Consider the following 15,361-nt stretch of genomic DNA (forward strand, 5'->3'; position numbering starts at 1 on the left):
GACACATTTTAGCAAGGCCCATTTTGAAAAGAGAATTTTACCTTGAAGTTCTTGGGGGGCTGGGACACCATTTAAATAATGGTAAAACAAGGAACAGCACCTTAAGAAGGGCAGAATTCCAGCTTTTATACTCTTGCACAGATGCCAGCCAGAAGACACTTCTTTTAAGGCACTGAAAATAAATGGAGAATGTGATAAAAATAATTTTATAATCTAAAATTTTGAATAAACGTTTGTTTTTTTTGTATGCAAAGTTTTCAGGCTGCCTATAAAAAATAAAAGTTAATACAACATATTACAACCAAAATAGCATTTTAGACTCTCGATTGATTTAACAGGAAAGATTTTGTTATTTTAAGCAGTGGTATTTGTATCTTACCTTCCTGTGCACTGATATAAATGTTTATAAATAGAAAGCACTGCTAGCTCTTCTTCTTCATTGGTATTTTCCTGATCCATGCCATTCTCTTCTAAAATGGTGAAAAAATAAAAAATTCATTACATTTTCTCTTTTATCGCTCACTTCATGCATATACAGTTAAAATGTAAAAACATAAAATTTAATCAAAGCTAAATGAAAACATATTTCTATTTTTTCTTAATGTGTTTGAAGGTAAAATCACTTTAAATTATATATTTTATCATTTATCTGTCAAATATTGCAGGACACGAACGCTGCCACCACCAACATGCAGCACATTTTGCAAATGCTGCCTCAGGGTGTGGTCCGACAAAGCTTAATAAATGATGGCGGCAAGTGCTGCATTAATGCCTGGTTCTTGGAAAAATGAAGTGTTTCAAAAGAAAAGAAAAAATGTCACATATCGATGACTGGAGAAGAAGTTAGTGAATTATTGGACTATATACCTTTGTGATGTAACATAGTAGATGACGGCAGAAAAAGACCTGCACGGTCCATCCAGTCTGCCCAACAAGATAACTCATATGTGCTAATTTTTGTGTATACCCTACTTTGATTTGTACCTGTCCTCTTCAGGGCACAGACCGTATAAGTCTGCCCAGCACTATCCCCGCCTCCCACCACCGGCTCTGGCACAGACCGTATAAGTCTGCCCAGCACTATCCCCGCCTCCCACCACCGGCTCTGGCACAGACCGTATAAGTCTGCCCAGCACTATCCCTGCCACCCACCACCGGCTCTGGCACAGACCGTATAAGTCTGCCCAGCACTATCTCCACCTCCCACCACCGGCTCTGGCACAGACCGTATAAGTCTGCCCAGCACTATCCCCGCCTCCCACCACCGGCTCTGGCACAGACCGTATAAGTCTGCCCAGCACTATCCCCGCCTCCCAACCACCGGCTCTGGCACAGACCGTATAAGTCTGCCCAGCACTATCCCCGCCTCCCACCACCGGCTCTGGCACAGACCGTATAAGTCTGCCCAGCACTATCCCCGCCTCACAACCACCGGCTCTGGCACAGACCATATAAGTCTGCCCAGCACTATCCTCACCTCCCAACCACCAGCCCTACCTCCCAACCACCGGCTCTGGCACAGACCATATAAGTCTGCCCAGCACTATCCTCACCTCCCAACCACCGGCTCTGGCACAGACCATATAAGTCTGCCCAGCACTATCCTCACCTCCCAACCACCGGCTCTGGCACAGACCGTATAAGTCTGCCCAGCACTATCCCCGCCTCCCAATCACTAGCCCCGCCTCCCACCACCGGCTCTGGCACAGACCGTATAAGTCTGCCCAGCACTATCCCCGCCTCCCACCACCGGCTCTGGCGCAGACCGTATAAGTCTGCCCAGCACTATCCCCGCCTCCCAAACACCAGCCCCGCCTCCCACCACCGGCACAGACCGTATAAGTCTGCCAAGCACTACCCCTGTGCCTCCCACCACCGGCTCTGGCACAGACCGTATAAGTCTGCCCAGCACTATCCCCGCCTCCCAACCACCGGCTCTGGCACAGACCATATAAGTCTGCCCAGCACTATCCTCACCTCCCAACCACCGGCTCTGGCACAGACCGTATAAGTCTGCCCAGCACTATCCCCGCCTCCCAATCACCAGCCCCGCCTCCCACCACCGGCTCTGGCACAGACCGTATAAGTCTGCCCAGCACTATCCCCGCCTCCCACCACCGGCTCTGGCACAGACCGTATAAGTCTGCCCAGCACTATCCCCGCCTCCCAACCACCAGCCCCGCCTCCCACCACCGGCTCTGGCACAGACCGTATAAGTCTGCCAAGCACTACCCCTGCGCCTCCCACCACCGGCTCTGGCACAGACCGTATAAGTCTGCCCAGCACTATCCCCGCCTCACAACCACCAGCCCCGCCTCCCGATCTTGACTAAGCTCCTGAGGATCCACTCCTTCTGCACAGGATTCCTTTATGCTTATCCCACGCATGTTTGAATTCCGTTACCGTTTTCATTTCCACCACCACCCGCGGGAGAGCATTCCAAGCATCCACTACTCTCTCCGTGAAAAAATACTTCCTAACATTTTTCTTGAGTCTGCCCCCCTTCAATCTCATTTCATGTACAGATTGTGGTATCCCAAGTAAAGGGGCACAGGGAAGAGGGGTGAGGCTGTTTAAGGATATAGTCCTCCACAGTGGTGAATTCAGTCCTCCACAGAGGTGGAAGAATTCAAGGATGGTACTGTTCATTTCACAAATGATTGAGCAAATTATTATTATAACACTGTATTTGGCTAAAACTCACTGGATGCCTGTAAAAGCTAGAATTTAATTAAAAGTTTTAATATTTGTTTTTAAAATTAATAGCATCATTTTGTGAGTTTTTATGTTCCAGGGCAGATTCTGAGATTGGGATCTGAAATCCAGTTAGTTTTGTCAGTGCTACTATTGATGTTTTTTGAATAAACATTTTGAGAATCTGTAAAGCACTCCTGTGAGGCTTGCAACTTTTGGAACTTGTGCTACATGGAACTGTGATTGAAAGAATTTGAGATATTTATTTATTGGGATTTATTAACTGCCTTTATGAAGAGATTCACCCAATGCAGTGTATCTCAGGTACAGTTTAACATGAAACTTACAATTTTGTTAACAGAATAACAATAATAAAATAACCAAGACCATAAATACAATAAATGAGGTAAACCTGAAAACAGTAAATTGAAATCTAATAATAGAACTACCATGAAACAATATAAAAACTATACACATTTAACAGCACTGAAATTCAAATACCGGAGATATAATACAAAGTTACATATAATAACATAGTAAATGACGGCAGATAAAGACGTGTTCAGTCCATCCAGTCTGCCCAAGATAAACTCATTTTATATGGTATGTGATACTTTAAATGTATACCCAAGTGTGATTTTTCCTTGCCTTTCTCAGCACAGGCTGTAAAAGTCTGCCCAGCACTGTTCTTGAACTTTTCATATCTATTCAGTTATGACCAGGGCGTAGACCGTAGAAGTGTGCCCAGAACTGGTTTTGCTTCCCAATTACTGGCGTTGCCACCCAATGTCCGCTAACATTCCATAGATCCATTCCTTCTAAATAGGATTCCTTTGTGTTTATCCCACGTATGTTTGAATTCCATTACCATTTTCATCTCCATCACCTCCCACGGGAGGGCATTCCACATATCCACCACCCTCTCCATGAAAAAATACTTCCTGACATTACTCCTGAGTCTGCCCCCCTTCAACCTCAATTCATGTCCTCTAGTTCTACTGCCCTCCCGTCTCCGGAAAAGGTTCATTTGCGGATTAATACCTTTCAAATATTTGAACGTCTGTATCATGTCACCTGTTTCTCCTTTCCTCTAAGGTATACATGTTCAGGTCGGCAAGTCTCTCTCTCCTTGTACAGTTTGCAACACAAATCCCATACCATTTTTGTAGCTTTATTTGCACCACTTCCAGTCTTTTTACATCTTTCGCAAGATACAGCCTCCAAAACTGAATTCAATACTCCAAGTGGGACCTCACCAACGACTTGTAGAGAGGGGTATCAACACCTCCTTTCATCTGCTGGTTATACCCCTCTCTATGCAGCCTAGTATCCTTCTGGCCACGACCGTCGCCTTGTCACATTGTTTCTTCACCTTCATATCCTCCGACACCAACACCCCAAGGTCTCTCTCCTGAGTTGAGCTTACTAAACTCTCCCCTCTTATTCGGTATCTCTCTTTTGGGTTTCTGCACTTCTTGGCATTAAATTTTAACTCAATATAGTACTTTTCTCTTCCTGGGGTATCTATTCTTTCTGGTTTCGGCTTACTTTTTGTATTTGGTATAAAGAAACCGTATTTTGTCTTTTTTTTATAACTTGCTGTGAAACTTCTAATGTGTCTAAATATTGATGTTGGTGCTCATTTCTTGCATATTACTCCGTGTGGCTTGTCTTATGGAAATATGCTGCACCTCACATCACTGCACCGTCACCGTCACCCTCCCTACCTCGTTGTCTGGGTATCTAATCTTCTAATCTTCGTACTTTTAAGGTTTCAACAGTTTTTATTAATGAAGCACAAAAATGGTGTTTACATAATGTAAATATCACTACAGTCAATCAACACACATTAAGTACGGTAATTGTGCGATATTACTCATCTCCATTAATCTTTTAACTTTATCCCCCCCCCCCCCTTTTTATGTACTAATAGCTAACATTTATTCAACAGGATCTATTAACAGCAATTTTTCAACAACACTTTCCTCCCCATCTCTTCCCTTCTACCAATTGGCATCATATGTTCAAATGCATTAACCCCCGAAATATAACCACTTTCAGGTGTCAGCTTTACATTCACAATCGAAATCATTGAATTAAAATCAAACAAAAAAAAAATGTGGGAACTTACTCCCCTCCGCGAGAGAGCCAGGGGGCCTGTGTTCTGATGGCCCTCCTACCTCTCCCCGGAAGATGTCTGTAACAGACTGGAAAAGGGCTAATATAACTCCAAATGGACTTCCCCCCCTACTACCCCCCCTCCTAGGTCTACTCTACTGTTCTTTCCCAAATCCTAAAAGGTAGTAGGAAAAGTCTCTATTCCCATTCAGTTTCCATTAGTTGCCGAGGGAAGCTTAGACAATGCTCCAAGTTTATTAATAATATGACTCCTCGCCCTGTGATAATCTTCGTACTTTTAAATATCACATATATTATGATGTTTACTCCCACGTGATAATCAATTTACTTATCTTAGGGCTGGTCTTCTGTGGTGACCAGCCCTAAGTAAATTGATTATCACGTGGGAGTAAACATCATAATATATTATTTTGCAATGTCTTTTGGAGAGGGTGTGGTTAATGACAGTCCTTGAGAGGACCTTAGTGAAGAGGATATCCTATTCTTCAGGTGTTTGGAACCATTTCCTTTAAGGGCCTTGAAGATCAGACAGTTTTAAATTTAGCCTGTATTGTACTGGTAGCCAGTGAAGTTTTTGCAAAAATGGTGTGATGTGGTCACATCGCTTGCAACCTTCTATAAGTCTTGCTGTAGCATTCTGAGATATAATACGTCAGTATAAAACAAATAGGAGGAAATTTTTTTTTCACTCACTGAATAGTTAAGCTCTGGAGGACGTTGTAACAGCGGTTAGCCTATCTGCATTTAAAAAAGGTTTGGACAAGTTCCTGGAGGAAAAGTCCATAGTCTGTTTGTTATGAAGAAAGACTAAGGAGGCTAGGGCTTTTCAGCTTGGAGAAGAGATGGCTGAGGGGAGACATGATAGAGGTATATAAAATAATGAGTGGAGTGGAACAGGTGGATGTGAAGCGTCTGTTCACGCTTTCAAAAAATACTAGGACTAGGGGGCATGCGATGAAACTACAGTGTAGTAAATGTAAAACAAATCGGAGAAACATTTTCTTCATCCAACGCATAATTAAACTCTGGAATTCGTTGCCGGAGAACGTGGTGAAGGCAGTTAGCTTGGCAGAGTTTAAAAAGGGGTTAGACGGTTTCCTAAAGGACAATTCCATAAACCGCTACTAAATGGACTTGGAAAAAATCCACAATTCCAGGAATAACATGTATAGAATGTTTGTACGTCTGGGAAGCTTGCCAGGTGCCCTTGGCCTGGATTGGCTGCTGTCAGGGACAGGATGCTGGGCTCGATGGACCCTTGGTCTTTTCCCAGTGTGGCATTACTTATGTACTTATGTTATTGAGACGGACATGGATGTTATGAAACAAAGTGCACTCTTTCCCTCCATCCCCTGAGAATCATGTGATATCAATAGGCTACCACTGTCTGTGATGTCTCTTCAGATGGGTCACCTTGCATTTCCTACTGTCAGCACTTTAAAATGAGGAATTATACCATGATTTCAGCAGCAGAATTCCTGTGTTCATTCTACACAAAGAAACATGACTTTTCTTGCATCCAGGACGTGACAATTATGGTAAGCCAGTTCCCTTTGCCTTCTAAAGGATATAAAATATATTTTGTTTGACTACATTAACATTACATTCTTGGAGTGACACACTGCTTTTCATATAAAGGGAGAGACAACTAAATTTTGAGAGAGGTACTCCGTTACCTGCTGATGAGGTTAACAAGATTTGTACAACTTGTGCCATGGTGACAAGATGGAAGAGATGAAGATCTCCTGTAGCAAGACTAGTTCCTGAAAAATCCTGGCACTGCATACTGGGGAATGCCAGCTCCAAGCTCACCTAGGCAACATATGAAACAGGAATTTGAATAAAATTATTGAAGTACAGATGTAATAGGAGACTATGACTGAAGGGAATTTAGCATCATAACTGACATTACCTTCACAAACTTAGTCATCATGGCCAAAATTCTATATACGGTGATGAACAATCGGCATTGATAAAACTTCACGTTAAGCGCTATCCTATAAACAACACACAGAGTTTGGGTGCTGTTTACAGAATGACGTTTGGTGCTGGGATCTGTGCCCAATTTTAGGCACAACGATTCACACCAAGTAAGACCTGGTGCAAACCCTCGCGGCTAAATTACGCGTGGATCTCCCTTATTCTATAAAACTATGCATAAATTACAGGATCATCCCCAATCCACCCATGCGTCTCCCATGGCCATACCCCCTTTTTGGATCTTAATGGCTAAAAATGCGTGCATAAATTTTAATGCCAATGTGCGCCGATAATTATTAGCGTCCAACTATAAGCGCTAATTAGCTTGTTACGTGCCCACATTTCCACACACAATTTTAAGCACTGTATGGAGAATTAGGCCACATATACCGTATCATGCAAAATACCCTGATGCTTTATAAAAACCATGGTGAAAGAATTTAAAGGCATGAAACAAAGTTGAAAGCCTTAAGGTTTGTTTGGATTGTTATGAAAGAAAGCGAGCATACAAGGTTTGTTTGAAGGAATGTAATTTGTCTCTTCTGCTTGCTAACTTTCTTTAACTCCTCGGCTTTTGGCCTAATCATGATCTACTTCAATCCTATGCCGCCATGCTGCAAAAGAGTACAGTGGACTCTTCTTTCGTAACATAGCTGGCATTACCTCCCATTTTGATTCCCCTTGATGCCCTTAACGTGTGGCATTGCAACATTAAACTGCAGAGGGATAAAGATCCCGATTCATCTGACAGTCTACCACAAATGTACCATTTTACAGTCTAATAAATATTAGGGTTGAACTCGGTTCCTTCCCAGCCCTAGCTGGCCAAGTCTATAAATTATATACCATCATTCTTCAAAGTTAAGGACTGACTATTGTGGTTCCTATCAAATACTAATCTGTTCTAAGAAATACTTACGAGCAAGTGAAACATGTCAATATCAATGATGCTGGGTGAAGTCTCAATTCTTTCATTAGGCACCAATGCTAGATAAATTTTAAATAAAAAAATATGAACTTAGTTACATTTTCTAATGCATATGGTGCTTTAATAAAGTTAGACTACCTGCAGGTTAAGGAAAAAAAATTTAAAAGGTATGTCTGTGGGTTATTTTCATGCAAATTAATCAGCTAATTTCCTAGGCGTATATGCGCTTAAACTTATGTGCATACACCCTTTATATGCATAAGTTTATCTGATCTGTATGGAGGCACACCCGGGTCTGGAATTGGGGAAGAGCTTGAAATTATGTACATAAAATATATGAAAATGCAAAAAAGCCTAGCGAATTTGTGTATGCTAAACAGCAGGTGCAAAATATGTGCAGTTACTTTCTGTGAGGTAATATAAAGGTTCGATTGGGTGCCCACCTAGGCAATAATAATCATCACACTATATAACTTGATATAAGAGCTAAAGTGGAGTGCAGACCAGAAAAAATTCAAAATATTTTATTTCAAACATGCTGACTTTAGCAAAATGGGACAGTACCTGAATAAAGAACTGACAGGGTGCGTAGACATAGGAGAAGGGGAAGGGAAGTGGTACAAGCTGAGAGGAGCTATTAGTATGGCAACCAGTGGCATAGCTACGTGGGGCCACGGGGGCCTGGGCTCCCGTAGATTTGCCCCTGGAGCCCCCTGCCGACGACCCTCTCGACCCCCCCCTCCCGCCGTCGCCTACCTTTGCTGGCGGGGGACCCCAACCCCCACCAGCTGAGGTCCTCTTCTTCCCAATGCTGTGCAGGACGTCAGACTAGAAAGAAGCCTTGCACAGGATTGCAAGGCTTCACTCTGTTTCTGTGAGTCTGACGTCCTGCACGTTAGACTAGAACAAAGCCTTGCGCGGCATTGGGAAGGACCTCGGCTGGCGGGGGGTTGGGGGGGGGGGGGGCTAAAATGTGCCCCCTCACCTCGGGCTCTGGACCCCCCTCCTGCCGAAGTCTGGCTACGCCCCTGATGGCAACAGATCTTTATATTACGAAAGTAAACAAATGAAAGAGAAAAAGGAAACCTATGTGGTTTTCTAAACAAGTGGCTGAAAAAATAAAGGCAAAAGAGACAACGTTCAAGAAATATAGAATATAACAAGATGAACACAGGCAATATTGCTAGGTAAACCTCAAAGAAGCAAAAAGAGGACTACAGTTAGCAAAAGCACAGGTGGAAGAAAAAAAAATGGTCAGAGCTGTTACAATAGGTGACAAGACTTTTTTCAGATATCCTGGAGAAAGGAGGAAGGCTAGAAATGGAATTGGCTGCCGAATGATACTATGGGGAGAGTGATGAAAAAAATGGAGACGTACTGAATACTCTACATTCACACAGAAAAGTCCCCGAGAAGGACCACAGTGGCCTGCTAAAGATATATATAAGAACATAAGAGTAGCCATACTGAGTCAGACCAATGGTCCATCTAGCCCAGTATCCTGTTTCCATCAGTGGCCAAGCCAGGTCACAAGTACCTGGCAGAAATCCAAATTGTGCCAACACTCTATGCTGCTACTACTACTACTTAGCATTTCTATAGCGCTGCCAGGGTTACGCAGCGCTGTACAAGTTTAAACACGGGGAGAGACAGTCCCTGCTCAAGAGAGCTTACAATCTAACGGTAACAGACTACGTAGTCAGTGTAGGTAACAGGAATGGGGAAGGTGGTTAGGCGCCAAAAGCAAGGGAGAAGAGATGGGCCTTGAGTAAGGACTTGAAAATGGGCAGGGAGGGCGCATGGGCTCAGGAAGTCTGTTCCAGGCATAAGGTGCTGCAAGGCAGAAGGGGCGGAGTCTGGAGTTAGCGGTGGTGGAGAAGGGTACAGATAGGAGTGATTTGTCCTGAGAGCGGAGGTTACGGGTGGGAACATACGGGGAGAGGAGGGTAGAGAGGTAATGGGGGGCAGCAGATTGAGTGCACTTGAAGGTCAATAGGAGAAGCTTGAACTGTATACCGTAGCGGATTGGGAGCCAGTGAAGCGACTTGAGGAGAGGGGTGATATGAGAGTATCGGTTCACGCGGTAGATAAGACGTGCGGCGGAATTTTGGACAGATTGAAGGGGGGATAGGTGGCTAAGTGGGAGGCCAGCGAGGAGAAGGTTGCAATAGTCAAGACGAGAGGTAACGAGCGAGTGGACGAGGGTTCGGGTGGTCTGTTGAGAGGAATGGGCGAATTTTGCTAATATTATAGAGGAAGAAGCGACAGGTCTTAGCTGTCTGCTGGATATGGGCAGAGAAGGAGAGGGAGGAGTCGAAAATGACTCCGAGATTGCGTGCTGAAGAGACGGAGAGGATGAGGGCGTTGTCAACAGAGATGGAAAGTGGGAGAAGAGGGTTTAGGTGGAAAGATAAGGAGCTCAGTCTTTGCCATGTTCAATTTCAGATGCCGGTTGGACATCCAGGCAGCGATGTCGGAAAGGCAGGCTGAAACTCTGGCCTGGGTTTTCGACTGTGATGTCGGGAGTGGAGAGGTAAAGCTGGGTGTCATCGGCATAGAGGTGGTACTGGAAACCATGTGATGAGATCAACGAGCCTAGGGAAGAGGTGTATATCGAGAAGAGAAGCGGTCCAAGGACAGATCCTTGAGGAACCCCAACAGAGAGCGGGACGGGGGTGGAAGAGGAGCCATTAGAAAATACTCTGAAGGTGCGTTGGGAAAGATACGAGGAGAACCAGGAGAGGACGGAGCCCTGGAACCCAAATGAGGACAGTGTGTCAAGAAGTAAATTATGATTGACGGTATCAAAGGCGGCGGATAGGTCGAGGAGGATGAGGATGGAATAATGGCCTTTGGATTTGGCGAGGAACAGGTCATTGCAGACTTTAGAGAGTGCTGTTTCTGTCGAGTGTAGTGGGCGAAAGCCAGATTGAAGCGGGTTGAGGACGGCCTGAGAGGAGAGGAAGTCAAGGCAACGGCTGTGGACAGCACGTTCAAGTAATTTGGAGAGGAAGGGTAGAAGAGAGATGGGGCGGTAGTTGGAGGGACAGGTGGGGTCAAGTGATGGTTTTTTGAGAAGTGGTGTGACTACAGCGTGCTTGAAGGTGTCAGGGACAGTAGCAGTGGAGAGAAAGAGGTTGAGGATGTGACAGATTGAGGGGTTAACTGTAGGAGAGATGTTGGTAAGCAGATTGGTGGGAATGGGATCCGAGGAACAGGTGGTGCACTTAGAGGAAGAAAGAAGGCGAGCAGTTTCCTCTTCGGTGATCTCAGGGAAGGAGGAAAAGGAGGCCGGGTGAGGTTGGTTGAGGGAGTGGGTTAAGAAGTCACAGGGAGGAGAAGGCTTGGAAGTGAATTCAAGGCTAATCTTCTGCACTTTATCACGGAAGTAGTCAGCTAGTGTTTGAGGAGAGAGTGAGGGGGGGGGGTGGGAGCGGAGGGTACTTTAAGTAGGGAGTTGAGGGTGGCGAAGAGGCGACGAGGGTTGGAGCCAAGAGAATTGGTTAATTGAGAATAATATTCCTGTTTGGCAAGGAATAGGAAGGACTGGAAGGAGGATAGCATGAATTTGTAATGGGTGAAGTCTGACAGGGTGCGAGATTTCCTCCAGAGTCGTTCAGCAGATCGGGTACAGGAGCGAAGGTAACGGATGCAAGGGGTTAACCAGGGCTGAGGATTAGTGCGCTTAGTGGGGCGAGAGACAGATGGTGCTAGGGTATCCAGAGCAGTGGAGAGAGTTTGATTGTAGGTAGAGACAGCCGTGTCGACAGATTCAGAAGAAGAGATGGAAGGGAAAAGATTGGAGATGTGAGAGGATAGGGTAGGGGGGTCGACAGCTTGGAGATTCCTGAAGGCCGTGGTTATAGTTGGGCGAGGTTGAGGGGGAGGGTGATGAAGTGTGAGGGTGATTAGGTGATGATCTGAGATAGGAAGGACTGAGGTGCAGAAATTGGAAGGTGAGCAGGAAGAGAAGAGAACAAGGTCGAGACAATGGCCATCATGGTGAGTAGGGGTGGTAGAGCATAGTTGGAGGTTAAAGGAGGATATCAGAGTGAGGAATTTAGAAGCGTAGGAGTTGGATGGGTTGTCATAAGAGTAGCTATACTGAGTCAGACCAATGGTCCATCTAGCCCAGTATCCTGTTTCCATCAGTGGCCAAGCCAGGTCACAAGTACCTGGCAGAAATCCAAATTGTGCCAACACTCTATGCTACCAATCCCAGGGCAAGAAGTGGCTTCCCCATATCTGCCTCAATAGAAGACTACGCACTTTTCCTCCAGGAACTTGCCCAAACGTTTTTTTTAAACATAGATACGCTAACCGCTGTTACCATATCCTCTTGTAATGAGTTCCAGAGCTTAACTATTCGTTCAGTTAAAATAATATGTCCTCCTATTTGTTTTAAAAGTATTTCCATATAACTTCCTTGAGTGTCCCCTAGTCTTTGTACATTTGGAATGAGTAAAAAATCAATTTACTTCTATTCATTCTACACCACTCAGGATTTTGTAGACCTCGATCATATCTCTCCTCAGTCTCTATGCCAAGCTAAAGAGCCCTAACTTCTTTAGACTTTTCTCATATGAAAGGAGTTCCATCCCCTTTATCATCCTGGTTGCTCTTCTTTGAACCTTTTCTAATTCCACTATATCTTTTTTGAGATACGACAACCAGAACTGAATGCAATACTCAAGGTGAGGTCGCACCATGGAACGATACAGAGGCATTATAGTACTTTCAGTCTTATTCACCATCCCTTTCCTAATAATTCCTAGCATCCTGTTTGCTTTTTTGGCCACCACCACACATTGATCAGAAAATTTCAACGTTTTATCTAAGATGACACCTAGCTCTTTTTCTTGGGTGCTGACCCCCAACGTGGACCCTAGCATCAGGCAATCATGATTTGGATTATTCTTTCCAATCTGCATCACCTTGCATGTGTCCACATTAAATTTCATCTGCCATTTGGATGCCCAGTCTTCCAATTTCCTAAGATCTTCCTGCAATATTTCATAGTCGGCATCTGTTTTAACAACCTTGAATAGTTTTGGGTCATTTGCAAGTTTAATCAACTCATTTGTTCCGATTTCCATATCATTTATAAATATGTTAAATAGCAACGGTCCCAGTACTGATCCCTGTGGAACTCCACTGTTCACCTTCCTCCATTGAGAGAAATGACCATTTAACCCTACCCTCTGTTTTCTGTCCAACAACCAATTCCTAATCCACACCAGAACATTGGGATACATCCAAGAATATTGAGGGACCTTATAGAAATCCTGGCAGGACCTCTTAAGGATTTAATAGGTTCTTGGAGACAGGAGATGTTCCACAAGATTGGAGATGAGCGGATATGGTCCTGCGTCACAAAAGCAGAGACAGGCCGGTAAGGGTCACTTTGGTGGTTGGAAAACTAATGGAGATGCTGCAAGGAAAGAATAGTGAACTTCTTAGAATCCAATGGGTTGCAGAATCTGAGGCAGCATGGTTTTACGAAAGGAAAATCCTGCCAAACAAATCTGATAGATTTCTCTGACTGGATGACCAGAGAGCTGGATAATTGACATATGCTCGATGTGGTCGATCTGGATTTCAGCAAAGCCTTTGATATGATTCCTCCAAGGAGACTCATAAATATGCTGTGCGGGATGAAGTTAGGACTCAAAGAAGTGAACTGGATTGGCAACTGGTTGACTGACAGATGACAGCGAGTGAAGGTAAATGGAATGCACTCAGAACAAAAGGTAAATGAGTAGTAGAGTGCTTCAGGGTTCGATGCTGGAACCAATTCTTTTTAATATATTTGTGTGCAACACTGATGAAAGGTTTAAGAGAAAGGTTTGCTTCTTGCAGATGGCATGAATACCAACAGAGTAGACAGCCCAGAGGGAGTAGAAAGCAATAAAAGATAATCAATGTTAATTAGAAGACTGGTCTAGGGTTTGGCAGTTAAAATGTAATGTGAAGAAGTGTAGAGTGATGAACTTTGGTTGCAGAAATCGAAAGGAGATGCACGAGATTGGAGGGGAGAAACTGATAAGCATAGCTCAGGAAAGAGATCCTGGGGTGACTGTGTCTGAGGATCTTAAGGTGGCGAAACAATGTGACAAGGAGGTGGCTGTAGCAAGAAGGATGCTAGGCTGCATAGAGAGAGGTATAACCAGTAGGAGAAAGGAAGTATTAATGCCCCTGTACAAATCGTTGGTGAGGCCCCATTTAGAGTATTATGTTCAGTTTTGGAGGCCATATCTTGCTAAGGACATCAAAGGACTTGAAGTGGTTCAAAGAAAAGTAACAAAAAAGATATGGGGTTTCTGCCAAAAAACCTAACAGAAGAGACTTGAGCACCTGAATATGTATACCATAGAGAAAAGAAAGGATAGGGGTGATATGATATAGACATTTAAATACTTGAAAAGTATTAATTATGCAAACAAACCTTTTGCAGAGAAGAGTAAGCTTTAGAACTAAAGAACTTGAACTGAGATTACAAGGGGATTGCCTTAGAAGTATTATTAGATAGTACTTTTTCACAAGGGTGGTGGATGCCTGGAATGCCCTCCAGCGGGAGGTGGTGGAGATGAAAACCGTAACAGAATTCAATGAATAGATAGATCTGGTTGGGCTGAAGTGGGTTTCAAAAGCAACACCAGTAGTTGAAAATTTAGCCAGTGCCATGCAAACTTCTAGGGTCTGTGTCCTGAAAATGGCAAGGACAGCTCAAGAATAAGTATGCATATGTTGGGGCAGACTGGATTAAATATGTAGGTCTTTATCTAAATGTGTATACTTTCCCTTTGAAAATTGGTGCAACTTAAGTGCTGCACAAATCAAAGTGCTTATTATAAAATTATCCCCCCAAATGTTTTAGATTACCACCATAAAACCTTTACATCACTTAATAAGAATACACTGGCATTACCATTTCATGCAAATATGTATTTTTCTCATCACATTTAAAAATCAGATACAAGAACAAAAATATTGTAAAACAGGGTCTACTAAGGAATGTTTTTCTCTCAATTTTACTTAATGAATACATAGGTAACCTGAAAAGAATACTACAATGATACATGTTTATTACAGCCAAAGCTTTTGAGTCAAACATTTGGTGAACAGAATAGTCTAGTGGTTAGAACAGGCTAAGAACGAGTGAAACCAGGGTTCAAATCCTGAAGCTGCTCCTTGCAACCTTGGGTAAGTCACTTAACTCTCCACTGAATAAGTGTAAAACTAGACTGTAAACCCTGCAGGAACAGAGAAACATCTACTGCACCTGAATGCAACTCACCTTGAACTATTACTGAAAAGACAAAACGAATAAAAATAAATTCCCTATATATGCAAGTATATCAAATTAACTTTTTAAATTAATACCACAAAATCTGAAGTGTTAAATATCTCACTCCCGGTCATAGAACAGGTACCTATAAAACAGACTTTTCCTTTTAAATGGGCACCTCATCATATCAGATACCTTGGGGTTAATTTAACAGCAACTTTAGACGCTTTATATCAAGCCAATTACCTCTCATTGTTAAAATCACTATGGGAAGAACTAGATAGAAGGCTGAAATTAACAACCTCCTGGGTGGGGCGTGTTCATGCGATAAA

The 15,361-nt window shown here is 43.6% G+C and overlaps 1 protein-coding gene across 1 annotated transcript in view; it reads right to left on the minus strand.

Moving 5' to 3' along the window:
- The window catches only part of LOC115459056 (E3 ubiquitin-protein ligase UBR2-like), a gene marked incomplete at its 5' end in the record, with an annotated part of 96,387 nt that overhangs the window by 14,127 nt on the left and 66,899 nt on the right, over positions 1-15,361 (minus strand). Inside the window, 4 exons of the mRNA XM_030188919.1 lie at positions 42-172; positions 380-470; positions 6,510-6,645; positions 7,733-7,800. Coding sequence (XP_030044779.1) covers positions 42-172; positions 380-470; positions 6,510-6,645; positions 7,733-7,800 — 426 coding nt within the window. The remainder of the gene's footprint in view (positions 1-41; positions 173-379; positions 471-6,509; positions 6,646-7,732; positions 7,801-15,361) is intronic.

This window comes from Microcaecilia unicolor, unplaced genomic scaffold (genome assembly GCF_901765095.1).
Source record: "Microcaecilia unicolor unplaced genomic scaffold, aMicUni1.1, whole genome shotgun sequence".
Lineage (NCBI taxonomy): Eukaryota > Metazoa > Chordata > Amphibia > Gymnophiona > Siphonopidae > Microcaecilia > Microcaecilia unicolor.